Genomic DNA, 26,514 nt, shown 5'->3' on the forward strand with positions numbered 1-26,514 from the left:
TGCCACAGTACTGAATAACTACCGGCCTATATCAAACCTGCCATTCTTAGGGAAAGTCCTAGACAAAGTTGTATACCAACAGCTTACTGACTCTCTCCTAACAATGTGTTTGATATTTTCCAATCAGGCTTTAGGCTCCACCACAGCACTGATTAAGGTGACAAATGATACCCGCCTGAACACAGACACAGGCAAAGCCTCAGTCTTAGTTCTGCTGGACCTACCTTTGACACTGTTGATTATGTGATCTTATTACAGAGCTTAGAAAACTGGGTGGGAATCTCTGGTACTGCTTTAAACTGGTTCAAGTCCTATCGTAAGGACAGGACTTTCTTTGTTGAAATTGTTAACTGTGTCTCAGACCAAATGGCCCTGACCTGTGGGGTCCCCCAGGGTTCAATCCTGGGACCCTTATTGTTTAATTTGTACATGCTTCCATTAGGTCAGCTAATACGCAGCTATAATGTGTCCTACCACAACTATGCTGATGACACTCAGATCTACGTGTCAATGACACCAAGCAAACATGGGCCTGTAGATTCACTCTGTCACTGCGTTGAACAGATCAGTGTGTGGATGCAGAACAATTTCCTCCAGCTGAACTCAGATAAAACTGAAACCATTGTCTGTGGCCCAGAGAAACAAAGGGAAAGGGTTATCAGTCACTTTCAGACTCTCTCTCTAAATGTGAGTAACCAGTTTAGAAATCTAGGGATAGTATTGGACTCAGACCTGAACTTTAACAGCCACATCAAATCAACAACATCAGCAGCTTTTTAACATCTTAAAACATTACCAGAATTAAAGGAATAGTGTCTAAACCTGACTTAGAGAGACTGATCCACGTGTTTGTCTACAGCAGGTTAGATTACTGTAACGGCCTGCTCACAGGACTCTCTGAACGAGCTGTAAGACAGCTGCAGTACATCCAGAACACTGCTGCCAGTCCTGACCACTACCAGGAAATACGAGCATATTCATCCACATTGATTTAATTAACATTTTTAATGTTTTATGGTTTGATTTTATGCAATGATTTTATTTTGCCTATTGTGATTTTGTTTCATTTTAGCTGTAAAGCACTTTGAATTGCCTTGTGTATGAACTGTGCTCTACAAATAAACTTGCCTTGCCTTGCCTTAAACCTGGAAACAACAGGAAAATAATGAGACAGGCAAGGTAGGTAACACAAAATTTAATGATAAAGCAATGTTTACAACTTTACACAACAAAAAAACACAATGTGCACAAATGAATTACTTCATGTGACAACATGTGTACACACTGAGTCAGACCAATGAGAGGAAAGACCAGAAAAATCTTTAATATGTTCACAACAACTTTGTTCTCAAAGGTTCAGCCCAGGCCATGACACAAATGATCACTCTCTGAAGAAGAACCTGACTCATCATCAGATCAGACATACTGATGGGTTTGCTCTTCTAACCCATGTTTGTCTCCTGGTAGAGGGCCTGTTGGAGGTCATCCAGAATGGGAAGCTTCTCGGGGAGATGCGCCCTGGCACAGCCTTTGGAGAACTGGCCATCCTGTACAACTGTAAGAGAACAGCAACAGTTAAATGTGAGTGAATGCAGACTTCCTCTGAGATAAGGTAAACTCAGTCATAGTCACAAATGTATCATAGACTGTACAAAATATGGACTGTGATGTCACCATCTGTTTTTGTTACGGCTTATCAAACCTTTCGTTGGCAGGGACCTTATTGGAAATGAGGCAGGTTTTGAGCCTCCTCACCAACAGCTACAGGCTGCTTGCCTGTCAGTCAGCTGAGCCGTGGCTCTGATTGGGTTAACCCACGATCTTGAAAACTTCTTCTGAGAGCATCCTCAACCATGTTGTAAAACTAAAACTTGTACAACTGTCTAACAATAATAATAATAATTTTACCATTTCATGTATGCAGTGCTTCTAAAACTTTGTTACAAGTGCTTAACAGCAAAACACAGAAGATAAAATAAAAGATAAAAAATCCAGCTAATAAACAGTGAAAACATATGTAACTTAAATAGTTCAAGCAATCAATCTACAACATAATGGCCCTCGTTTATCAATCTTGTGTGGGAATTGGTGCAGATCTGGGAGTAAAAACAATCCTACAGCAACGTTCACGTGTGATTTATGAAACGTGCGTACCAGGGCCAATCACGGCGTACGCCTGATCAGCTGATGATAAATGTGGCGGCTGAAAACAATCATAATTTACATAGCACGCCTCTAAATATTCATGGTTCAGCTGGCAAGACCCACAGATTTTACGACATGGAGGGACGCATTACGGGAAAAAGGGAACTTCTCCATGCTGGTAATCGACAACACCATAGCAACAGAGGTGGAGAGGAAATGACGCTGCGTTGTTTGGCAGCGTGGAACAGTGGCGTTAGAGGGAGTCAAAAAAATCGTCTGCAAGGAAATCACTGCAGTGATTCAGCAGCGTGGATGTAAAATATAGCAGAGTTTTAAACATTTAATTTAAACATCCTTCGTTTATATATAAAATTTATCTGTGATATTTGACTATTAGAAGCCAAAATATTATTCATCGTTTCCGTTCAGGTCCAGAAACGTGGAAAGTTGTCTTTTAAAGATGTGTTTGAGCTCTGATAGAAGCTGCAGACTCCAGCCTGAACCTGAACCTGTCACAGACTGAGGAGGGAGTGGAGCTGAAGTGTGTCGATTGTGCGCATTACGCACGAGTAGACCAGAGTTTTATGATTATTCGTACCACGAGATGAGCAGGTTGTTTGTGATCCCGTGTCAATGAACATCTCCTGTTAATAACTAGTCACTTTTTCACACACAGTTCCCGTTTATATGATAATATCATGAGGAGTGAAATAATAATTTCCACAGTGAATCCTGTAATCACACAGCTTCCTTAAAAAATCAGGCTAAAAGTTTGATCCAGTTTGTTCTGAATGTTCTCTGTGGAGACTTTCTCATGGACATGAGAGTGTATTAAAAACTGATTACTGCTTCTTTATTTTTATTTTTTAAGTAAACCAATAAAGGAAACACATTTTTTTATAGGAAGAAATCAGCTGACAGCTCGTGCTGCTCTTTCATAGCAAAGTATTTTATAGATTGGCGAGAGAACAGTGAATTGTTAGAAACATTCTTGGTGTCATATCTAATTCAAGAGACCAACATAGCATGTCGCTCAAACATGAGCTCAGGAGGACTCTCACCTATCCTCCTTCACCATGATTCCTCAGTAAGCTGAATGAGTTATTATTGGCTTTCCTTTCCTCCAGCTGTGTCCCAGTCTCACATCTGGGCTCTAGACCGCCAGACTTTCCAGACCATCATGATGAGGACCACGCAGGCTCGACATGAGGAGTATTTCAGCTTTCTGCGCAGGTACACACACAGTAGGCTCTGACACATGTAGTGTGAGGAATTCACTCTACACATCAGGGTCTGGGGTTTGAAACACCAGCATAGGTTAGTGGTGGGTTGATGTTGACACCGGTCCCATGTGGTAACAACTTGTAAGTCAACCAACCTTTCCCTTACAGTCAAAAGGTTTTACAACACCCAAATGTTTCCAGTTTTTATTGAAAATCAAGCAGTCCAATGAATAGCTTGAATGGTACAAAAGTAAGAGGTGAATAAAAGTAGAGCTGAACATACCATGGGCTCTAATTTCATAGACCAGGCGCAACCACAGGTGCACCTGCCCTGCGCCGGCCTTCGTCGCGCGGACAGGGCGTGACCTGCGCACTTTGCAAGTTTCCTGCAGTGCCAAGAGAGGCGCACTGAAGGCCCAGAGAGGCGCAGGGGTGTGCTTCCACACCTCCCTCCACACAAATGGCAGAGAGGGAGGAGAAAAGCCGTGAGTGGGTTTAACACAGCCGAGCGCTGTTTTCACCAATCAAATGAGCGCCTCTCCTCGCCGTTAAATGCCCTGCAGCCGGGGCGCAGTGTCTGATTGGTCTGACTGATCCCCAGCACCGCGGAAACAGTGGCCTGGAAAGACCTGGTAGCGGAGACGGTCAGAGCCGCTGTCCCTGCAGCAGGAGAATGGACAGCGGGGCACATCGGAGGACACAAAGCGCGTCACCGTGTGGGCCAGCTCCCGGGACAGATTTAATCTGTTCCTTTGTCATTAATAGGAGTACAAAATAAAGATACAGTTACACAGCTGGCTTATCCATTCAGAATACTGTTGATCCACCTGCACTCCTGGTTTGTCATCGCCAAATAGCAGAACCTTTGTTGATATACTGTAAACTCTTCCGGTGCCTCCGCTTCATCCTCCTGACAATAATGTACTCCATCTTTTTAGATCACGTTAAAAATAAAGACTTAAACAGAGAAATATGGGAAATCACGGGTAAATCCTGAGTGACATACATTTATTTTGTCTCTTTTTTTCTTCGTCTTTTCTCTCCCTCTTTTCTTTGAATTAAATGAAATGAGAGAAGCCAGATATATACTCAGTATCAGATGTTAAGGCTGTTTATTGTTTAATTGTAAGATGTGCATCAAGCTTCCAGCTGCCGTCAGGTTAACTTTCCATTATGACAAACGGCTTTAATCTGACATCAGATGTGAAGGGACAGTTAATATAGATATAAATGTATATGCTGGTTCAGACGGTTACATTAAATAGTGATTGCTGTGATTGTTTACTGCATCAAAATGTGCCTGACACTCTGGAAACCTGCCTCTGAGGCTTTGTTGACATGTGCGCACATGTGCGCCTGTCACCAAATTACAGCTGCGGAGGGTGCACTCCGCTTTGCGCTGATGATAGACCAAGTTGGAGCTGGCGAGCTTTCAGCGCGCTTTCTGCACTGTTTTTGGCAGGAAATTGTCACTGCGCCAACATGAATCTGCTGACACCTCCCCCTGGTGCGCCGTCAACTCCCCCTGGGGCGCAGTCACTCCAATCTCTGCGCAGATGGTCTACCAAATTGCCAAACTGGCAGCGCACAGTAGTGCGCAGCTCAAAATTAACACTGCGCAGGGTGCGCCAGGCTTGCGCCCCCTGCGCTGCGCCACAAAATTAGAGCCCAATGGGACCAGACCCTCAAGGCTGAGCAGTAATGAACAGTACTGTACTGCAGAAAGTCGTGAAATGCTACAAATCTCCTCCAGAGAAACGAAGTCAAAGAAAGTCAAGGAGAGCTCAGGGAGGAGAGTTTCCTCCAGCATCCAGAGACACTCAGAAACTGGGGCTGGACACGCAAGAAGCGGTCTGGCAGAGCCAAACCAGAACCAGCTAACAAGTTTCTGTGAGTCAACAGCTTCAAGCTTCACAGCTTCAAAGAGGTCGTGGTGTTGCAGTCTCAGTTTCAGTTACTGTGAAGAGAAGACTTTGAGACGTAGCTTTGACAGGTCATACTGCAGACACAGACGTCTATCACAAAGACAGATACAGAAGAAGGAAAAAAAGAGGCTCGACTGAGCCATCAAACACCACCAATGGACTACTGAAGACAGGAAGATGGAGCTATGGACGAATGAATCAAAGTTAAAAATCTTTGTTCATCGCACATAAAGGAAGTTAAGAAAAGAATAGTTCCTCAGTGTGTGACAACAAATGTAAACATGGAGGAGGGCTGTTTTGCTGGCTTCACAGTCTGGGACTTGTACAGAGTGACAGGCACTGTGAACCAAAACCGGCTCCCACAGTATTCTGCAGTGCCTGCCATGCAGTACCCTCTGTGATGATCCTATGGGTCAGGGGTTCATCCTGCAGCAAGATGGTGAGCCCAAGCTCTGCCACTTTAAGATTGAAGAAGATAGTCAGCTTGAAAACATGGAGGGCACTGCCAGCACAGTCTCAGTCTGCAGACTTAGACCCTATAGAGGTGGTTTGGGTTGAACTGGACAGAACAGGGAAAGCAAAGGAAGCTACAAATGGCCAACATTTAGAAGAACTTCTGCTGGAGCAGAGGTGGGAAGAACTTTCTGAAGACTGATGAGTTTTGGTTTGTGAATTCAGTTGTTTATTTTTTCTATACTTTTATTTCAGAATACAACCACACATTGAACTGCATCATTTCCACAAAAACTGGAAAAAATAAGGTGTTCTAAAACTTTTAATTGGTAGTGTAGCTTTTTTGTTTTTGTTCTCTTACTAGTCTGATTCAGCTTTTTAACAACCAAAAGTTTAGGTCAAGTGTTTTATGGTGCAATTTTATGGTGCAATTTTTCTGACAAACTTATTTTGCATTGAACAATCAAATACTGAAACATCCATACTGAAACCTTGTGTTCTTGTGAAGTGTATCTCTGCTCAGAGGCCTGCCTGAGGAGAAACTGGCCCGGGTTGTTGACTGTCTAGAAGTGGTGAGTTGTATTTTTGTTTCTAGGTTATATTCAGTTTGCTTTAATGTGGTGAACAACATGTTTGGTTTTCTGTCTTTTCAGGACTGTTTTGAAAAAGGGGAGTATATTATTCGAGAGGGAGAGGAGGGGAACACATTCTTCATCATTGCAAATGGAGAGGTGAGATATCTGAACTGTCCCACTAAGCATAATGTGTTTGATATCTGATCCATCCAGTGTTTCTTATTCTTCTCCAAATAGAGCACAGGGCATTTGAGAGCCTGGGCAGTGCTCGAAAGATTTGCTTAGTTGTGCCCATTGATCATAATCTAGTTATTTTTTATGAGAACATCCAGGGCCAGACCTAACCTAACTAATTTGGTGCCCTAGTCAAGATTTCATCTGGTGCCCCTTGTATTCCAGCACCAATAACAGTTTTTACATACTTAATAAAACTATCATACAGCTCTACGCTTTAGTCACTTTATTTTTATAAAAGAAAAACCAGCAAATAAACACTTTAATCAAACTTAAATAAATACAAAATAAAAACAATGAAATATCTGGAACTGAAATACAAAGATCTACAAATACAAATTGAAGATTTAAAAATATGAATATCACAGGAAACTATAACAAAATACAATAAATAAGAAGTCAAGTTAGTCACATCCTAGATTTGTTTTCTCTTCATCAAAGCAGCTTCAAACTATTTATTACAATATTTGTATTTGAAATCAGCTGATTGTTAGCTTACTAAGTGCACAACGATGTTAAAAAGAAGCAGGACTCTAACGATACCTGCCTCACAAAAGAAAAACTGTAATTCTATACCTGCTTATTTTTTCTACACGTTTAAAAAATGTTTGTTTACCTGATTAAAAAGTAGTGAAAATCACTGATGTTAACTTTATTAGAAGTTAGGACTTACACAGTCAAACGTGACTACCAACCGATAACAAGCTAGCACAACTGTGAGTAAAACTTCTAAATAACATTACGTATATACCTCTCTCTTTTTGGTGATTCTCCTCCTCCTTTCTTCTTCTCTTTCACCCCTGGGCTCCTGAAGGCTTTGGCTTTTTTGACCTGTTACCTGTTATTTAGCGTAGTACTGTCTGTCAGTACCATTTAAGCAGCATAAACTGCCTGTCCATGTCATCCACAAATGAGCAGGTGAGGAGGAGCAATGTTGATGTTGTGATCATGTGACCTTCAGGGTCAAGCCGAGTGCAGGAAATTAGGGTCTTTTTAAGGTTATTAAAATGTTTTGCTGGATTCTGTTGTAACATTACTGAATTTAAGTCTGGAAATTCTTTTATAAAAAAAAGATAGCCGCGCTGGCGCCCCAATGATTGCGGACTTATAAGCAAAGACACAACTGGACAAGCAGTTAGCTTATGGCCCCATGGAGTTAGTCCTCAAGTTGCCCACCAGCCTCTTTCCCACATGTTCCCACTTACTCTCACCATGTTTCCTGTTCAATCAACTGTCCTGTTCTCTCTAAATCAAAACACAAGTGTTGAATTGTGCTAAGCAAAAAAAAAATAAAAATAAAGTCTTTCTTAGTGGTCAACTTTTTTTTTTTCCCTAGGTAATTGTCACTCAGAGCACAGAGGGCTTTGCTGAACCACAGGAAATCAAGACGTTGGGAGTTGGAGACTACTTTGGAGAGAAAGCTCTTATCAGGTGCCAACAACAGCAGAGGGCTTTAAAACCCAACACTTTGTTAGAGACACAGCAGCACGCATTACATTTGGTTCAAAAAGCACAATTACTGCCTTTCAGGTCTTTTTGGTTCCAGGAACCACACGGCTCTAACAAAACACAACCAGACCAGTAGAGGGCAGTAAGATAATGAAGGCCATCCAGCAAAAATGAGACCACAGAGGGAGAAGACAAACTGCTATCTTTATGTGCTACTGGGTTTTATAACGCTTTATTGCATTTCAAATGTAGTTATTCACAAACTAAAGGAGACAGAAGCTACTGGCTAAGCTGTTGACATTTAGAATATGTTTAAGAAAGTCCAGAAAAGCTTTGATCTGCTTAACACTGGACACATTCAGCTGAGGGTCTCCAGTTTACAGCGTCACTTCTTAAACTGGAACACCAGGAGCTGACAGAGACACATTCACACTATGAGGCTCAAAGAAGACCATTGTTTAAGAGGTACTAAGGGGCTGTTTACACGGCAACAGTTTGAGGGTGAAATGCGAAAGTTTTGCCGAAACGGCCTTGTGTTTACACAGAAACGCCATTTCAGTCAACCCAAAACGCAAACTTTTGTAAAAGAATTTTTCCCAAACACTGCTGACACTGTTGCCGTGTAAACAGTAAGCTGGCGTTTTCAGTGGAAACACTAACGTCACATTCCGCTTCGTGCAAGCGCATACAACAGAGCAACAGTACCATTGTTACAATCGTCATGGTTTATACAAAATGAGCATCTGCTGCTCCACTTCTGCTCTTAGTATTCACCAATACACCAGATGATCGGCTCAACTCTACTTCGGAGATCTACCAAAAACAACCTCTGGACAAGACAAGTTATAGCGCCTAGGATGCTTAATACAGTGTTTTCAGTATAAACGCAGATTTTTGTCACTGCACTTTAGTGTTTTTGGATGAAACATTGTTGTGTAAACAGGGCATAAACCGAGTCCGTCACAGCTGGGGGGTCACCTTATTATGGATGGAGGAGGGAATAAAAACACTGTGAGTGCTCCACCAATCAGTAATATTCAGCTTGCAAGCCCCGCCCTCCATAGTTTCAGGTCATCTAGAAAGTACTACCACCCAGACAGGGTTATTCTCATGGCTAAATTTATTACCCCAGAACTAAATTCCTTCCCTAGAACTTGTGGTTGAAAAGCACATAGTTCAGGGTAAAGTCAGAGAGATGTGAAGAGTCCTTTAGGGCTTCAGCAGGAGACTACAAGGAACAGCAGATGAAGCAGCTTTTCAGTTTAACTCTTCATCAAAGAGTCCTCCCTCTCTGACACTTAGGACACACACCATGACCTCAACCAACAACAGCAGCAACACTACTGCTCTGACAGAGCTCTGTGTTTAGGACACGCCCCCAACTCACAGTGTTTGGTCTCAGAGATGTCCTTCATCACTGCGGAGTAACTGTGTGTGTTTCCTGATGGGTAGTTAACTGCTCATGTTTGTTTTGCAGTGAGGATGTTCGGTCAGCTAACATCATCTGCAGCGAGAACGACACACACTGTCTGGTAGTGGACAGAGAGTGAGTACTTTGTGTGTGTGTGTGTGTGTGTGTGTGTGTGTGTGTGTGTGTGTGTGTGTGTGTGTGTGTGTGTGTGTGTGTGTGTGTGTGTGTGTGTTTTATGAAGTGGTGGGTTGATCTTTACATCTGTTAAGCTTTGTTACTGTTGTAGGCTCAAAACAAAGTAAACAAAAACAAAATAGATAAGTCATTAGCTCCTGTTGTTGTTAGCATTGTTGGCTAATTTCAGCCAGTAAAGCACAATGTAAAAATTAGCTCACAAGACCATCACCTTCATAGACTGAACTTGCACATCTCTGTTGGTGTGATTTATCAAATAACTCCAAAGTTTCCAGTGAAGAATATCAAAAGTAGCTTGTGACCAGGAGCAGCCATCTTGAATTTAGATCCTGGGTTTGCTGAAGTTACTCAGAGTTTCTGAGTCATAATCCCAACTTCAGGGGGCTCCAGGACAACATACCTGGTTGGTGTCACAGTTTTTCTAACTTCTAAAATCAAATAAAATGCACGATTACTCAACTATGGGAGGTTTTAGTGCTTCTTTGAGAGAAAAAGTAAGATGTTAACTTGTTTTTCTATAAGTTTGTTCCCATATCCAAACACTTATTTTCTAGTATGTAGTGTGATAAAGAAAAGATATTTCAAACACAATAAACACATTCAGTGGATATAAAAACGATCCACACACTACCATTAAAAGGTGAGGATTTTGTGATGTAAAAAAATAAGATCAAGATAACAGCTGAAATACACCAGAACCAACAAACAGATCAAACAGGTTTCCATTCAAGTCAACATGTCAACTTACACTGGATCTGTTCTGTTGCTGTCTGTCTGCATGGCTGCTATACGTAGCCATCCTATTTTTGACGGACGCAGAGATGTGACACATTAATTCAGCGCAGGGAAGATCGAGAGAGACAGAAAGTCATGACCAGAAACTACCTGAAAATACCCAGTGACTTTCAAAATAAAAACAACGTACATTTGGATCCTAACCATTGCATTTTAGGCTGCCTTCTGACAACTGGCTGAGGACTACAGCTGGAAATTAGCCACAAAGGCTAAAGCTGCCTCTTTTACTGAGCAGGAAAATCTCATGCCAGCTTGAATTCTAGCACGATGCACACAGATAATTAAATGAATATATAGCCTTAAACCCTGAATATCTCTGCACATATCAGTTTAAGTTGTTCCATCTTTGCTTCCTGCTCTTCAGTAATTTTAACCAGATGGTGGGAACCTATGAGGAGCTGCAGGCTTACCTGAAGGAATATGTTGAAGAGCTTTCCAGGAGTGATGAGAGGAGAAATGCTTTGTAAGTGAACATCCTCGGCTTAATTTCTTGTATGTAAATGTCGTGAGTCACATGATCATTCATGTGTCTCCAGCTTTGGTGGTAAAGTGTCTACTTTTTGCACCTTTTTTTTTTTCTCATTGATGGTTGTCCCTTTGTTTAGGCCGTATTCACCTCATATGGACTCTGCAGAGGCTCACGAGCTGAAAAGACTGAGGGAGAGGATCAGCCAGCTGCCTCCACACCAGCCCTTCCAGGAGCTGGAGGTCATAGCTACGCTGGGTATGGGAGGATTCGGACGAGTGGAGCTGGTGAGCTGCTAAACGCTAAAGCAGTTTGATTCATCTCAGCACGGCACGCATGCATTTTATGGCATTTCCACTGATGAATCCCGGGACAGATTCCCAAATAACCGAGACAAGCCATCCCACTTTTTGGGACCCTTCTGTAGGGGAGCCAGACTAAACTGATATAATCCCAGAAGGTGGAGCTACAACACTGCAGACCGTTGATTGGTTAAAAGAATTGTCACTCACTGTGTGACAGCAGCTGCTGTGTTTTTCCTGGCAGCACACAGTCTTCTCTGTAACAAAGCTTGATTGTTCTTTGTAACAAAGAGCTATTTGCCAAACACAAAGAAGACAAATTGCTGGATGTCTGTCATCTTTGCTTTTTGCTTACTTTGAACCATTTTTCTCTGTTCATTGGATTTATTAGTGGGGTTCACTGTGTCGTGCTGTTATGGCATCATGCTATTATGTAACTAATGTGGCTATCGGCATCCGGCTTACACGCGCAGCTTACCACAAAGGGGCACAGTTGGCTGTAGAAACTGCTTGTAAGAAACGGGGCTACACCACCCAAGTTGTGGTATAGGCGGGGCCTTAAAAATCTGCATTTTGTCATTAACACTTAGGGACTGAAAACGCTGTTGCAAGCATGCCAGGCCTTTAGTTGGCGCTATAACTTTGATGTCCAGAAGTGTCTTTTGGTAGATCTCCTCTGAAGTAGAGTTGAGCCGATCATCTGGCATGTATTGAATGCTGATCAAAGGAATGGTGCAATAGATGCACATTTTGTTGAAAGACAGCCAGTAGATTCAGCAGATGTAGCCACACAAACACAACATGGCAATCAGTGGCAATACTAAGCAGCACCCTCTGGTCTAAGAATATGAGACAATGCAGAAGTGCTAAAATCTGCTGTTCCTCTAGTGTTTGCTTGAGGCTGGCTTCGGAAGTACCAGAAGTCACATACACACCACAAAAAATATGTTTTTACAGCAGAAATTAACTTATTTACAGCCTGGTTCAAAAAGTCTCCTGTCTGAGCCGCTAATTTTACTATCAGCAACAACTGTACAGGAGGGTGAATTTTTTTCTAACTCAGAAGGTTCAGAGGATATTTAGATCACAAGCTCGCCCAATCAGAGGCACAGCCCAGGGTCACGTGATGGACAGGCGCCCTATAGCTGTATGCGAAGCCCCTGCCACTACCAATATGACCGCTATAGCTGATGTGCTTCATTTTCAGTTTCAGAAACAGACAAGTGACGATGGGGAGACTGCGTCTGTGTTTCATCCAGTCTATGAAAAATCCTAATGGCAGTAATGTTGTGTTGTCTGTGGCGTTTCAGAAAAACTCCACACTGGACATTTTCATGTTCAATGTTGCATCATCTTGTACTGCGTTCACTGCAATCGGTAATTCACAGATTTGTTTGATGTGGTGTAACTTTTCTTTGAATTAAATCCTTCCAACGGGGGTGGCAAAGCTGTGAGTTGGTTGTCATCATTTGTGCGTACGTATGGTCTGAGGAGGCTCTCAATTAATTTGCAGAGTAAGAAAAAATTCAAGTAAGAAAATATTGATGAATCACAGATTTGTGCATCAAACATCCATATGCATGATTTATCCACAAACCCGAATCCTTATGAATGATGCCCATGTGAATATTTGAGCTCTGACATCTATTTTAATTAGCAGAGTTCCCACAGAGTCAGTTTTAACTTGGTGTTTCAGTGAAGCCACTGATTGTAATGTCACTGAGTCAGCTCCTCTCATGTTCCAAAGGTGAAGCTGAAGGACGAAGACACCACCTTTGCTCTGAAGTGCATCAAGAAGAAGCACATTGTGGACACCAGACAGCAGGAGCACATCTACTCTGAGAAAAACATCCTCCAGCAGACAAACTCAGGATTCATCATCAGGTGTGAGCCGTGCACTGCGCCAACATAGGCTTTTCCTCCCACCCAACATCACTGAGAACTCACATCATGACCCTGTGTCTAAGTCTGATGTGTTTTCTCCTGCTGAACAAAACCAGAAAAGAGATGGGAGAGGTAAACAAAGGATCAATGTCCCACAAACTTCTTCTGTTCTTTAAGCAGGAGATAAAAACGCTGGGTGTTGGTTTCTAGGACAGGTTGCTAAGAAACTCTCAGTGAGAACGCCGCTGACCGCTGCTCTGAGATTTATCTGGACCATGGCTCGAAGGAACAAAGGGCTTGTTTAAGCAGTCTGTTGACCACCAGCTCAAGAGAAAAGTTCAGCTCAGATGTGACGCTCTCTCTGGTTTCAACACTTCAACAGTCCTCCACTCACAAAGTTTATAGTGTATATCATGTACATTTAGCTCAAATTACATTTCTTTTAACCTCAAATGTTCTCCTCTGGGCTACTTTAATTATTGTTTTATTGCCAACACAAGGCATCAGTACACATGCTGTGTTCCCACCAGAAGCACCTAGAGGGTCCCATGAATTTCTCTTATGGTGATACTTATCAGCTCTCACTAAAGAGGTAAGCAGGAAATCTTCTGTCTGTGTTTTTCAGATTATTCCGAACGTTCCGGGATGATAAGTACATCTACATGCTGCTGGAGGCGTGTCTTGGAGGAGAGCTGTGGACTGTGCTGCGGGACATGTGAGTGTAGGTCCTTTTGATACCTTCAGAACAACATGCAATGAAAACATCCAGATTTCAAAAGAGTGGTTTCAGAACTGGCTGGAAGTAGTGTTTGGCTGTCCTCTGGACCTTCCAGTTAGTTTCCAGTCTCTGCTGGGAGTCAGTATTTAAACCTCAGAGGAAAAAACACACTGGCTACACGTACATGCAGTCAATAGTCTGGGTTTTGAAACATTCGATACAACCTGTTTACATGCATGAGTATTCCTTTTTACGTGGTACAAACAGCAATGCATGCACAACATCTTGACGCGTCATTTCAGCTTCTTCTTTCAGTATCCATGGCAAGAGCAGCAGCAACAACAACAACAGCAGCACGGTGGACTTCCTGTACTCAAAAGACCAAGATTCCTTGCCAACAGAACATGCTCAGAACACACTGTTATGGAGCGCTGATTGTAAAGTTGCACACACTACAAATTACTACATTTCTCCACATTTAGCTTTGAAACATCACTTTTTTTGCAGATTCAGAGAAATATTTGTGAAATATATTTGTCAAATGTTTCTCTAAATGTTAAATATTATTTATAAATTCTATAGATATATGTACTGATTCAAAATATTTAGTTACATTTCTAAACCTTTAGTTTTATTTCTAAATATTTAGCTAAGACTTAACATTAATCAAAGATTTATAAAAAAAAATTGCAAAGATTTATGAATATTTACCAAGGTTTCTAAATATTAAGTCAAGATTTCTAAGTCTTAGTCAAACTTTTAAAAATCCTGGGCAAAGATATCTGATCTTTTGCAAAGATGTCAAGATATTGCCTAAGATTTCTAAATATGAAGCAAAGATTTCAAGATCTTGAGGTATGTTTTCTAAATATTTAGCTTCTATGCAAATAGACACTCCGCCTGCCGTGTAGTAGCAAAATAAAAGTTCGAGAAAGCGATTTTGAGAATGTCAAGCTCTACTTCTTTGATGTCCGTCACAGGATCTTTAACAGCGCCATCAAAGCACTTGGTTTGTTTATTTTCTAACAGCTGATTTAGCCAACTGTGTTAGACTTTCTCCAAATCCAACTCCAATCCATCTTCCAACTTTTACTTTGGTGCTTCCGGCAGGCGGGCGGGAGTGTGAATTTGCATGTTAGCTAAATATTTTGTGTTGTTCAAGATTTAGGAATCTTGACATCATATTTAGAAATCGTAGCAAATATTCAGAAATTTTTGCTTAAGATTTAGACATCTTAACTAGATATTTAGAAGTCTTTCCATATATCTTGAAATCTTCACAAAAGGTTTATAAATCTTGGATAAATATTTTGTCTTAGTTAAATATTTAGAATGAAACTATATGTTTAGAAACGTAGCTGAATATTTAGAATCAGGACATTTATTTATAACATTTGTAAATAACATTCAACATTTAGTTACAACATTGAACATTTAGAAAAAATATTCAACATTAAGATATAATTTTTGAAAAATTTCTTTCCGAAATTATTTCTCTAAATCTGCAGAAAAAAAGTGATGTTTTAGAGCTAAATGTGGAGAAAATGTTGTTGGTATTTGTAGTGTGTGCAACTTTACAATCAACAGCCCATATCCTGTCACCCTTTCATCTAGAAACTGTTCATGTTGCCCAGGGACATCAGCATATCTCCACGTCCTTGCCAGTCGCTAATCCTTTTAGAAAGCTTTTCAAAGTTTTACTGATTCTTTATAAATCCTTCCATGGCCTCAGCCCTTCAAAAATCTCACAATTTCTCATTTTTTCATCATAAATGAGTCATCTGTTGTGAAGGTAGTTGTGAGGTGTCAGACCATTGCTAAATAAAAACACTACAAAAGGAAACAACTCAACCACACCAATGAAAAACTTTAATACAAAAGCCACAACACAATACAACAGAAGTTAAAATAGGTCAAGGTTGACAATAAAAAAATGTTTTCTTTTTTTGTATCAGCTACGATACATATATCTTTGTAGAGGTCTCACCTTGTCACCTACTTTGTAGTACTTGTATTTCTTAAATATCATCAGGTAACGTGTCATCTTAAAATTTACTTTAAGAATCAGTCATTCCATAACTTTAGCCTTACAGCTGTATTTATCACAACCCAAGTTTTAAAAAAAAAAGTGTTTTACTTACTCTAACAACTTTGTGTCTGTCAGGATAACTGTCCATTAGAAAACCATGCCAGTTAATATCTTTTAACTTCCATTCTTGCTGAACATCCGTTGCGTTGTGGCTTTTGCATTTGTGTTGTAGAATAGAATAGAATAGAATAGAATAGAATTGAATAGAATAGAAAATACTTTATTTATCCCCGAGGGGAAATTCAGGAGTCACAGCGGCATTTAAGAAAACAAAAGTAAGAAAGAGTATAGAAAGTGCAAAAAGGTCCATAAGAAAATAGATGCTGACAGCTTGTTCATCATTGTCCAGTTAGTCAGTCTCCACCTCCACAGGGTCCAGGACTGAGCCTCCCCAACAGTCTGTTCAGTCTCTGTCTTCTGGATCCTGTCTGCTCACAGCAGGCGAAGCTCCTCCAATGTGGGGCCAGTGTCCGATGTCAGCTCCGTCAGCCACGTCTGTGAACAGCACGATGCCGCTGGGTTAGCACAGCTAGCTCGTCCATCCCCCTGAGATAGATCCCACGTTCCCAGCAACGATGGATGGAAGGACAGGTCCACGTCATCACCTCCCAGCTGACATCCGAGAACCAGCACGTCGTCCTCACCTCCTCCTCCTCAGCTCAAGGGAAATCATCAAGCCTTACACTAGTTAGCATTGACATGCTACAGGCTGCTAACTGCTAATTTCACATGTAAACAATGCAGCCATGGTGACATGTAGGATCTCCAGACAAACACAGGAGAAAAAGTAGTAAAAAATATCACTGAAGCCACAAAAAGTTTGGTGTCCATGACCAACAATGAACCATACAAAGTGATGATCCACTCCAAATACAAAGATTATGAAAAAGAGACGAAAAAATTACAAGAAACGGACAAAGACGAGAGAGCTGCTGCAACAGGCAGCTACTTGGGCAGCGCCTGTAGTGCTTGACTTTGAGTTTTTCCTTGATGTTGTTTGTTTTTCCTTTGGAAAAGTATTTACAATTTGCAGATTGACACCTGCTGGCTGCCGTAGTACATTGTCATGTTTTTTTCGTTTGTTTTTTTATTCCGGCTTATATACCTATTTCTGTTTTGTGAGGCACCTCATATCCTGCATCTCCTCCTGCCTCTCCTCCTGCCTCTCCTCCTGCCTCTCCTCCTGCCTCTCCTCCTGCCTCTCCTCCTGCCTCTCCTCCTGCCTCTCCTCCTGCCTCTCCTCCTGCCTCTTAGAATTGATTTGCCAATTGTAGGCCGTCTCTTCTCACCTCAACCCATTTTTATTGCACAGGAATTAATGAGGTCACATGTTGGAGTTTTTCCTCTTTTGTTTATGAAGTCCTTTATAAAATATTTGCTTTAGGTAACATGAAAGTTTACATAAAAAAACTGGTGGATGTTGTTGACTAACCCTAGGTGTGATACCTGCCATCATACAGTGTAACACTATAAACTGATTTCCAAACAACCCCCTGTTCTGTTTATGAGTTTGTAATGAAGGGTTTAAATGCCTTCATTTATGATTATGATGAGTCTAAAGTCCTGTTTCCAGCAAGCGGTCTGGTACGGATCAGTACAGTTTGGAACAGGTTGGACCAGTAGAGCATGATCCTGTTTTCTGTTCCACAGCCAACCGTGCCCTGTTTGGTAGGTGGCGTGTGGGCTGGATGCATACCTGTGTCAGCTACGCTATAGCATGATGGCATAGCAGCGTAGCACAGGGTAAATCCAGAGAAGAAGAAAAACATGAATATGAATGAATAAACAAAGAGCAATGATTGTGATTGCCATGTAGCTCTTTGTTACGAAGTGCAATCAAGCTCTGTTGTGTGTTGTTCTTTATTGCTGCTGTCACACAGGAAGAGACGATTCTTTTGACCAATCAAATCATATCACCAATCAATCTGTAGTGTTTCTAGGTCCACCTTCTGGACCTGTCTGGCACCCTAACAGGAGGGTCCCAAAAAGTGGTATGGGTCAGTAATTTGGGGACCTGTCCTGGTTTTATTCAGAGGAAACCACCAAAATACAAAGTACCGAGATGAACCGAACTGAAACATAGTGGTGGAAATGGAGCTTTAAATTCACAGTGAGTCTGCTCTGCTCAGTTTCACAGGATACATGATAACAGTTTTTTTTCTTTATTTAATCCTTTTGTGATCTGTCAGGAGTTGTTTCGACGATGCCACAGCCAGGTTCTGCACCAGTTGTGTCTTAGAGGCTTTTGATTACCTCCACACTCTGGGTGTCGTCTACAGGGACCTGAAACCTGAAAACCTTCTCCTGGATGCTGAGGGTTATGTCAAAATGGTAGGCCACAAGCTACAGTATGTGTTTGGATGTTGCCTTTCAAACTCTGTTACTTTCCTGTATCTGAATCACTTCTAAGACACCTACTGAACTCTTCTGCTCCTCCTCAGGCAGACTTTGGCTTTGCTAAAAGAATTGGTCGTGGAAAGAAGACCTGGACTTTTTGTGGTACTCCAGAGTATGTGGCCCCAGAGGTCATCATGAGCAAAGGCCATGACTTTGGAGCTGACTGCTGGTCTCTAGGAATCCTCATATTTGAGCTGCTCACTGGCAAGTAGGTCAAGTTTGTAGTGATGGTGGACACAGGAGCCTAACTGTGGGACCGAAAAAGAACAAAAGAGCAGAAGAAAGATAAACAGGAGAGAGATAGAGCATGAGCTAAAGGCTAAAACATGAGCTAAGGGCTAACACACAGGGGCTAAACTGTTTGTGCTAATGTTGATTCCAACCCACACTCAGCAGTTATTCTGCAGTGGTCTGTTCAAACTTGAGAGTCTATCAATAAATGAAGAGTGAGGTTATGTTAGCTCTGATTGGTAGATGACTGGCAGGACATAACCAGGATTTGCTAACTTTACACATTACAGACATGTCTCAGAGCACCAGACTGCCACCAGCACTTAATACAGACCGCTTCTAATCTACTTTACAAACCGTCACAGTTTGCTTGTTGTCATCTTAGCCTACTGATATGTTGTATCACCGTGCTGCCGATAGCGCTACATAAAGCTGGCAGCTACCTTTGCTTGTTGTAGAGTTTTAAATCATAGCGCAACATAACCATATTGAGAAATACCGTACCTTGGTGCATCGTATACAGTAAAAAGTTGTCTTGAACAAAGAAAACTTGTTTTGATCTGATCTCCATTTAATTCCAAAAGAAACACACCTAGCTAAAAGTCACATCTTCAGGATTGTGTGCTGAGACTCCAGGCCAGAAGGTGGCGAGGCAGTCCAGTTAGAACAGATCCTCCTCATAGCATCTTTAAATCAGTGTTGTCTTACACTGTTTGCTATAAACCCTGCTGTTGTGTTTTCAGCCCTCCTTTTTCTGGCTCAGACCCCATAAAGATTTACACCATGGTCCTCCACGGCATCGAGAAGGTGGACTTCCCCAAGAGAATAGGAAAGCGTCCAGATGACCTCATCAGGAGACTCTGCAAGTAGGATGAGTACACAGTGTGTAAACATATGATGACTGATTAAGTGTGTCTGTTGGCGTGGAGCAGAACAGGCAGTGTCACTGAGAATTATTCCCAGATAATTTTGTTGTAATGTTGTTAAACTGGAGATAAGCACAACAGTCACATAGGTCACAACAGTCATCATGACTTTATCTCAGATGTGACAGGAGCTAATTGTGTTTGGTGTCACTGTTCCTGCTTGGTTTGTGAATCCATTTTTAAACTGATTCAATCAGATGGTTTCTCTATTCAAACAGAAAGACAGAAAGGGAAATGAAACCTGACAGTAAAATAATGAAATCTGTTATTTTCATCAGGCTGAACCCAGTGGAAAGGCTCGGAAACAAGAAGAACGGCATCATGGACATCAAAAAGCACAAGTAAATTCACTCTTGTATCAGTTTTTCTTCTCTTTTTTTCATCTACTTCTAAACAACTTCCCAGCATAGATTTGACAAATCCTTGTTTCTGTAAACCTTAGTATAAAAGCTTTAAAGGCTCTGTGGGGACTTTAAACCAGATCCTGAATTGGAATTACTTTTGTATATTTACCTGTTCATCATCTACGATTTAAAATGAGATCATCAGCACCAAAATTAGTCCTTTCTAAAAGCAATTTCTCAGTGTGATTTAACTTTCTTACTGACCTTCTGGGTGTGTAAAATGCTTGACTCTGATTGGTCAAAACCCCCTGACAACCCCCTCAGAGACAAAGTTATTAACTTTCACCAACAGAAGCAAACTGATCACACACCACGTGAAATCAATCCATGGAAAAGAGTTCAGAGAGTACAGCTTCTGCTTGTTGACACCACAGACTGTACTGTGAAACGGTTAGCTTGTTAGCATTATATTGGTAACCAATGTGGCTACACTGTTGTTTTCTGTCAGCATGCTAAATTCCCAGGTAAAATGAACATTTCCACACTGAATCCTGTCCAGAGATCTTAGCTACAGCAGAGGAGCGGGTGAGAGAAACTTTAGCTTAGTGGTCTCTACAAAGACACTTGAACCATGAGCGGTGATGACGTTAGCAGCAGTGATGAATGTTTAGACCTTTCTAGACGTTCAAGACATAATAAAGCTTGAAGAAGAAGTAGATAAGAATCCATCAACATGTAGGCACATTTTATCTCCATCTGAACATCGCATTTCATTGGTCACATACCTTGAAAATGATTCCATGGTCCGAAATAACCAACAAATCCTATTCAACCTTAAATGTATCAGCGTGTGGATGTAGCTTTCAGTTTAGATGGGATGAGTTAGTAGTAGTGGGTCTTGAGTTTACAACACTTTCAGGGCCAGACAAGACGTTGCTGCTTTACATCTGGGTTCTATATCCCATATCTCACCAACCATACAGTATCCCTTATGTATCCCTGGTCACAGCAGATTTTCCTGGAGGATATGAATCCATTTACAGCATGTAGGCCAAAAATCTCTTTGATGACACATTTTGGACCACCGAGGTGTGAGGAACACTGAATAGATATGTCTGCTCACCTTCTGGACACTAAGCTACAAACTGAGTTTACAGAGTTTGATTGGTGTCACCTGTCAAGCAATAGCTCTAACACTTGTACATTTGTTCATTAACTTGTTGCTTTGATTCCTGGGAAAAGTTGTCTTGACAAAAGAAAAAAAGTGTGTAAAAGATCTACTCTCCAAGAGAAACACACATCCTGGCAAGAATCACGTGTTGACAACAGTGGGTGATGGTGCTGATGAGACATGATTTTTTTTTAACCCTGGAAGAACACAACAGATTCCAGCCAAAGGTGTCAACACCAAGCAGGGAGTCCTCACAGAGCCTTTACATGGTGCAAGCTGTTGCTGGCCTGTTTGTTTTTGCTGCTTGTGTTTCAGCACGGACAGGATTACTCATCCATGACTTTGTGTCTGACTTGTTTTGTTGTTGTTGTTGTTTTGTATTACAATAAAAAAAACTCAACTAAAATAACTCAAATTAACTCAAATAATCCACACAAAAAGAAATCACAACGTTCAGGTCCATAAATAATGATTATGTTGAATTAAGTACGATAACACAGGAAAAAAGTATTGATCACGCTAACTGAGACTCATCTAATACTTAGTGGAGAAGCCTTTGTTTGCAATGACAGCTTCCAGAAGCTTCTTGTATGTTTGAACTAACCGCCCACACTGCTCAGGTGTGATTTTGGCCCATTCCTCCGCACAGATTGTCTTTAAATCTGGAATATTCTCTGGTAAACCCTTTTCTTTAGTTCTTTCCACAAATGTTCAATTGGATTTAAGTCAGGTGATTGACTAGGCCATTCTAACAGATTGATTTTCTTTTTTTGAAACCATTTGAGAGTCAACTTTGCCGTGTGCTTTGGATCGTTGTCCTGCTGGAAGGTCCAGCCACGTCTCATCTTCATCATCCCGATGGATGGCAGCAGATTCATATCAAGAATTTCCCCATACATGGCTCCATTCATTGCTACATCATTTATATGAAGTTTGCCAACACCATGAGATGAGAAACAACCCCATGCCATAATGCTTCCACCTCCAAAATTCACTGTTGGTGTAGTGTTTTTTGGCTGATGTGCAGTGCCATTTCTCCTCCAAACATGGTATGTAGTATGACAGCCGAAAAGTTCAATTTTGGTCTCATCCGACCAGACAACATTCTCCCAGTATTCTACAGGCTTGTCAAGATGCTGTTTAGCAAACTTTAAACCAGCTTCAACATGCCTTTTCTTGAGGAATGGGCTGAGCGTCCATAGAGGCCATGGTGGTGGAGTGCATTGCCTATTGTTTTCTCTGTAATAATTGTACCTGCTGCCTCCAAGTCTTTCTGGAGCACTTTCAGGGTGGTCCTTGGCTCATTGAGTACTTTTCTGACTATCTTTCTGAATCCCTGGTCAGAAATCTTGCAAGGAGCTCCTGTGTGTGGCCTGTTGATGGTAAGGTGGTGCTTCCTCCACTTGTGAATAATGGCCCCAACGGTGCTGACTGGAATATTCAGGTGCTTTGATATAAGTCTGTAACCAGTTCCATTCTGATGCTGAGCAACAATCAGGTTGTGAATGTCTTCAGAGAGCTCTTTGCCTTTACCCATCATGAGGTGTGTCATATTTAACTGCTTGGTGAAAAAACAACCTTTTTTACAGGACCATCAATTTGCTCTAGCCCAGCTGATGTTGGTTTGCACTAAGTAATAATTACTGACAGATTTCAGGTGGTATGGTGCATTTCCTTGCCAAAGTATACAGCCTTTCCATGGTGTGTCCAATACTTTTTTCCTGTGTTATCGTACTTAATTCCACATAATCATTATTTATGGACCTGAACGTTGTGATTTCTTTTCATGTGTGGATTATTTGAGTTAATACCAATGTCTGGGAGAAATTTTGTTTGAATTGCATCTTTGGAAATAAATGTAATGGGAAAAAAGTTGACGCGTTCATTACTTATTTCCCCCACTGTATACAAACACTGTGTTGTCAAGATTGCTGTTATGACTGAACTCAGAGTAAGCTCTTGTGATTACAGACTCAGTATTTTTGTTTCATTTTGCTCCCTCTGTAGGTGGTTTCAGGGCTTTAACTGGGAGGGTCTGAGGCGTCGCAAGCTGCTTTCTCCACTAAGAAGAGAGGTGAGTGTGACTGCAGTTGAATAAACACAGGCAGTGTCACATTAAAAAATCAAATAGTTTCATTAATAACAGATACATCAGGATGTAACCCCTATGCTGAGAGTATTTACATGCTGATGAGGGAGAATGAAGTGACGTTCACTCTCATACCGTGTGCAGACAGCTCTTACCCTGTGTCAGCTACAGATGCACAGTCTGTTTACAAGCTTAGAGCGCCCTCTACTGACTTAAGCAGAGATAACATCACCCATTGTGAAACAAAACAGACAACTTTAGTTTCCATGTGATTCAGATCATAGCTTTTACCAAACACATTGAAACACTGTGCAAATGTTTCCATTGTCAGAAAACTTTAAGAATCCTGATGCAAGACGGTCAGTTTGTTAAAGGGGCTGTGAGGAGTTTCTAAGAGATCTTTGAAAAGTCTCCCTTCTAGATATATGCCTGATTGTAATCCACACTTTAAAATCACATTATCAGCACCAATATTACAGGTTATAGCTTATTTTAAAGTGCTGCTTCTTAGCTTCCCAATTGGGTTGAGCACGACTGGACTGATCAAGGGCACGTCTAAGTCTCTATGACAACACCAGCTGACAAAGTTTAGTAGAGAGAAGGGGGATCTGTGATTTCTCTGCTGAAAACTATTTCTTTAATAAATTTTGTAGTGATGGTGGACACTGCAGCTTAACTGTCAGACAGAAAAAGGACAGAAGAGCAGAAGAAAGATAAACAGGAGACAGATAGAGCACGAGCTAAAGGCTAACACAGGAGCTAAACTGTTGAGCTAATGTTGATTCCAACCCACAGTCAGCAGTTATTCTACAGTGGTCTGTTCAAACTTGAGAGTCTATCAATAAAATGAAGAGTGAGGTTACGTTAGCTCTGATTGGTAGATGACTGGCAGGACATAACCAGGATTCACTGACGTTACACATTGCAGACCTGTCTTAGACCGCTGGGATGCTAGCTGCGCTACACATAAACAGCTACTAAACTACTTACAAACTGACAGTGTTTACTTCTTGTCATGTTAAGGTGGGTACACACTGCAGGATAATCAGGCGGATTTTTGTCCCAATCTTCTTACTCTTACAATCAAAGTCAGCAAAGGCCTGATTGTCTGATGACATCATATGTGATTTTCCCTGTGCTGTGGGGTGTGTTAAGAGCGATTTCTTCTGGTTGGAGCCGCTCAGAAGGCTTCCTGTTCAATATTTAAAAATCCTGTGTGTGGGGCCCTCTGAGAGGAGCAGAGCAGGTACAGTGTGTAATGTCACGTGTACCGGAGCAAAAACAATCAAGAAGCAGGCTGAGTCAGCTGACTGACCGAAGAGGAAGTAAAAAAAATCTATCTGTAAATACTTAAAACAACTTTACTCTCCTCCAACTCTCATTGTTATTCATACAGCCCATATCCCTGCCATCTCCACCACTTTTTCCATAAGCCCTTTTCTTTTGTGTTTTTTTTTTCAAAATTCTAGAGTCTGAAAACAAAACGTCATTGCTTTTTCCCCGTTCGTCCATCATGTTTGTTTCCACCGAAGTCACGTTTTACTACACGAGATATGGAATATTTAGCGTGAAGAAGCTGAAGCTCTGCTGAAGAATCTGTTAGAGTGTGGTGTCCTTGGAGTGCAGACCACACACTGTAAGATCAGGAGAGAGAAATCTTGAGCAATCTGTTTTTTGTTATCATCAAGTGTGTGCTCCCTAAATGTGTGAAGTTTTGGAGAATCCTGTAATGTGTACCAGCCTTTAGCCTACAGATACATCGTAGTACCGGGCCACAGATAGCGCTGCATACAGACGGAAACTACTACGTTTGCTTGATGTCACCTTTCAAACCATATGTAACTGTACTGATAAATACCTTACCACGGTGTGTTGTATCCAGTAAATGTTGTCTTTAACAAAGAAAATTTGTTTCAATCCCATCTCCATTTAATTCCAGAACAAACACACATCTCACTAAAAGTAATTTACAACAGTGTGTGAGACTCTAGGCCACAAGGTGGCGCGGGAGTGCAATTAAAACAGATCCTCCTCACAGCATCTTTAACCCCTTAAGACCTGAGCTTTTTTCTGGTGTGCATTTTTTAGTTCACCTTGCTATTTGGGATGAGCAAGACCTAACATATATTATAACTTAACTTAGCCATTACACGGGAAGTTTGATTATTTGTGTTAGGAGTTCTCTATTAGTTGTTCGTTGGTAGTGTTATTGAAATTTAATACTTGTTTTTTGTTTTTCACTTAAATGGGTGTAATGATGTGATTTCACCAAAAGATGATGTGGGCAGTGTCCCTGAATGTGGCTAATAGGTCAAAGTTTTAAAAAATGAAATATCATGGGTCTGAGGGGCAGAAATGTTATGTCCACATATGTGGACGCTTGGTCTTTAGAGATTAAAGAAAAAAAAAACTCTGCATCAATGTGAAAAAGGACGCACATGCTCAGGTCAAGCGATTAGAACTCAGAATCAGAATTTCTTGCTGCTGGTCTGTGATTGGAGGAGACCAGAAGGCATTTCACTGCACAAAGGAAGGGGATTGTCATCACAAGCTGCACCAGAAAACACCCGCACATCAAGGAAACTTAATATATAAAGTAGCATAAGAGAGGGGTGCTTCTGTGAGGCACCCTGCCCATGATCCTTAAAGTCAGCTGTTTTACCTTCTAGTCTTTCCTAACCTGAACATACCTCTGAGTGCATTGAGCAAAATCTTTTCAAATGAAACCAGAAATTCCCTGACAGGTTTGTCGGTGAATATTTGACCCATTGATATTACTCCTCTGATGAAAACAGAGAAGAGATCAAGCTCTGCTCTTTAAAACCTTGTGAATGACCCAGTGCTGCTAACATCTATTTGATGATGATTTTGTTGACTCTGCAGCTGAAGGGGCCGATGGATCACAGTTACTTTGACATGTTTCCTCCTGAGGCAGAGGAGCCTCCTGATGAGCAGTCCGGCTGGGATAAAGATTTCTGAGAAAACCAAGCACCGGCAGGTGTCAGAAGGCCAACCTCATATCTGTCTTTCTTTCTGTCACAGCAGCTTGTTTTGAATGGAGCACATCACCCACCCTGAACCTGCTGTGAGGGAAGGCTCCTCATCCTGTCATATGTACAAAATTTATAAAATAAACTCTTCTGTGAAATAAAGAGAGATAAGTTGTCTGGTGGTTTACTTTTGGGGAAAAGGGGCTTCTGTGTTCACAGCTGCATGTCAAGCACACTGAAAGTTTAGCGCTCAAAACAAGAAAACATTTCCTTTAGGTTGGCGCTGGGATACAGCCGATGACCATTTAGTTTAAGCCCGGTCAAAGCCAGTCAAATCTGACCCGTTTTCAAGTGTAGGTTTGAAAAAAGTACCATTTACTTTGTTGTATCGAATTGAGGCTTCATCTAATCCTCCAGCACAGCTGTTTTACACAACAGAAGAAATTTCCGACACTTTTGTAAATTTTGAAGGCCTCAGAAGAAAAAGTGACGTCTATGGTGT

At 41.3% G+C, this 26,514-nt stretch overlaps 1 protein-coding gene across 1 annotated transcript in view; it reads left to right on the top strand.

Annotated features, from left to right (window-relative positions):
• Positions 1-26,087, top strand: part of prkg2l (protein kinase cGMP-dependent 2, like) — a 38,486-nt gene extending 12,399 nt beyond the window's left edge. The window contains exons 5-20 of the mRNA XM_074675809.1: positions 1,468-1,581; positions 3,273-3,378; positions 6,255-6,318; positions 6,400-6,477; positions 7,892-7,986; positions 9,482-9,550; positions 10,770-10,868; positions 11,011-11,158; positions 12,921-13,057; positions 13,683-13,772; positions 18,054-18,195; positions 18,306-18,469; positions 19,236-19,358; positions 19,697-19,759; positions 22,941-23,007; positions 25,906-26,087. Of these exons, the coding sequence (XP_074531910.1) occupies positions 1,468-1,581; positions 3,273-3,378; positions 6,255-6,318; positions 6,400-6,477; positions 7,892-7,986; positions 9,482-9,550; positions 10,770-10,868; positions 11,011-11,158; positions 12,921-13,057; positions 13,683-13,772; positions 18,054-18,195; positions 18,306-18,469; positions 19,236-19,358; positions 19,697-19,759; positions 22,941-23,007; positions 25,906-26,001 (1,655 nt within the window). The 3' untranslated portion in view covers positions 26,002-26,087. The remainder of the gene's footprint in view (positions 1-1,467; positions 1,582-3,272; positions 3,379-6,254; positions 6,319-6,399; positions 6,478-7,891; positions 7,987-9,481; positions 9,551-10,769; positions 10,869-11,010; positions 11,159-12,920; positions 13,058-13,682; positions 13,773-18,053; positions 18,196-18,305; positions 18,470-19,235; positions 19,359-19,696; positions 19,760-22,940; positions 23,008-25,905) is intronic.
• Positions 26,088-26,514: the final 427 nt, after the last annotated feature.

Source organism: Halichoeres trimaculatus, unplaced genomic scaffold (genome assembly GCF_033239565.1).
Source record: "Halichoeres trimaculatus isolate MK-OKI-2021-1 unplaced genomic scaffold, fHalTri1.1 fHalTri1_scaffold_8, whole genome shotgun sequence".
NCBI lineage: Eukaryota > Metazoa > Chordata > Actinopteri > Labriformes > Labridae > Halichoeres > Halichoeres trimaculatus.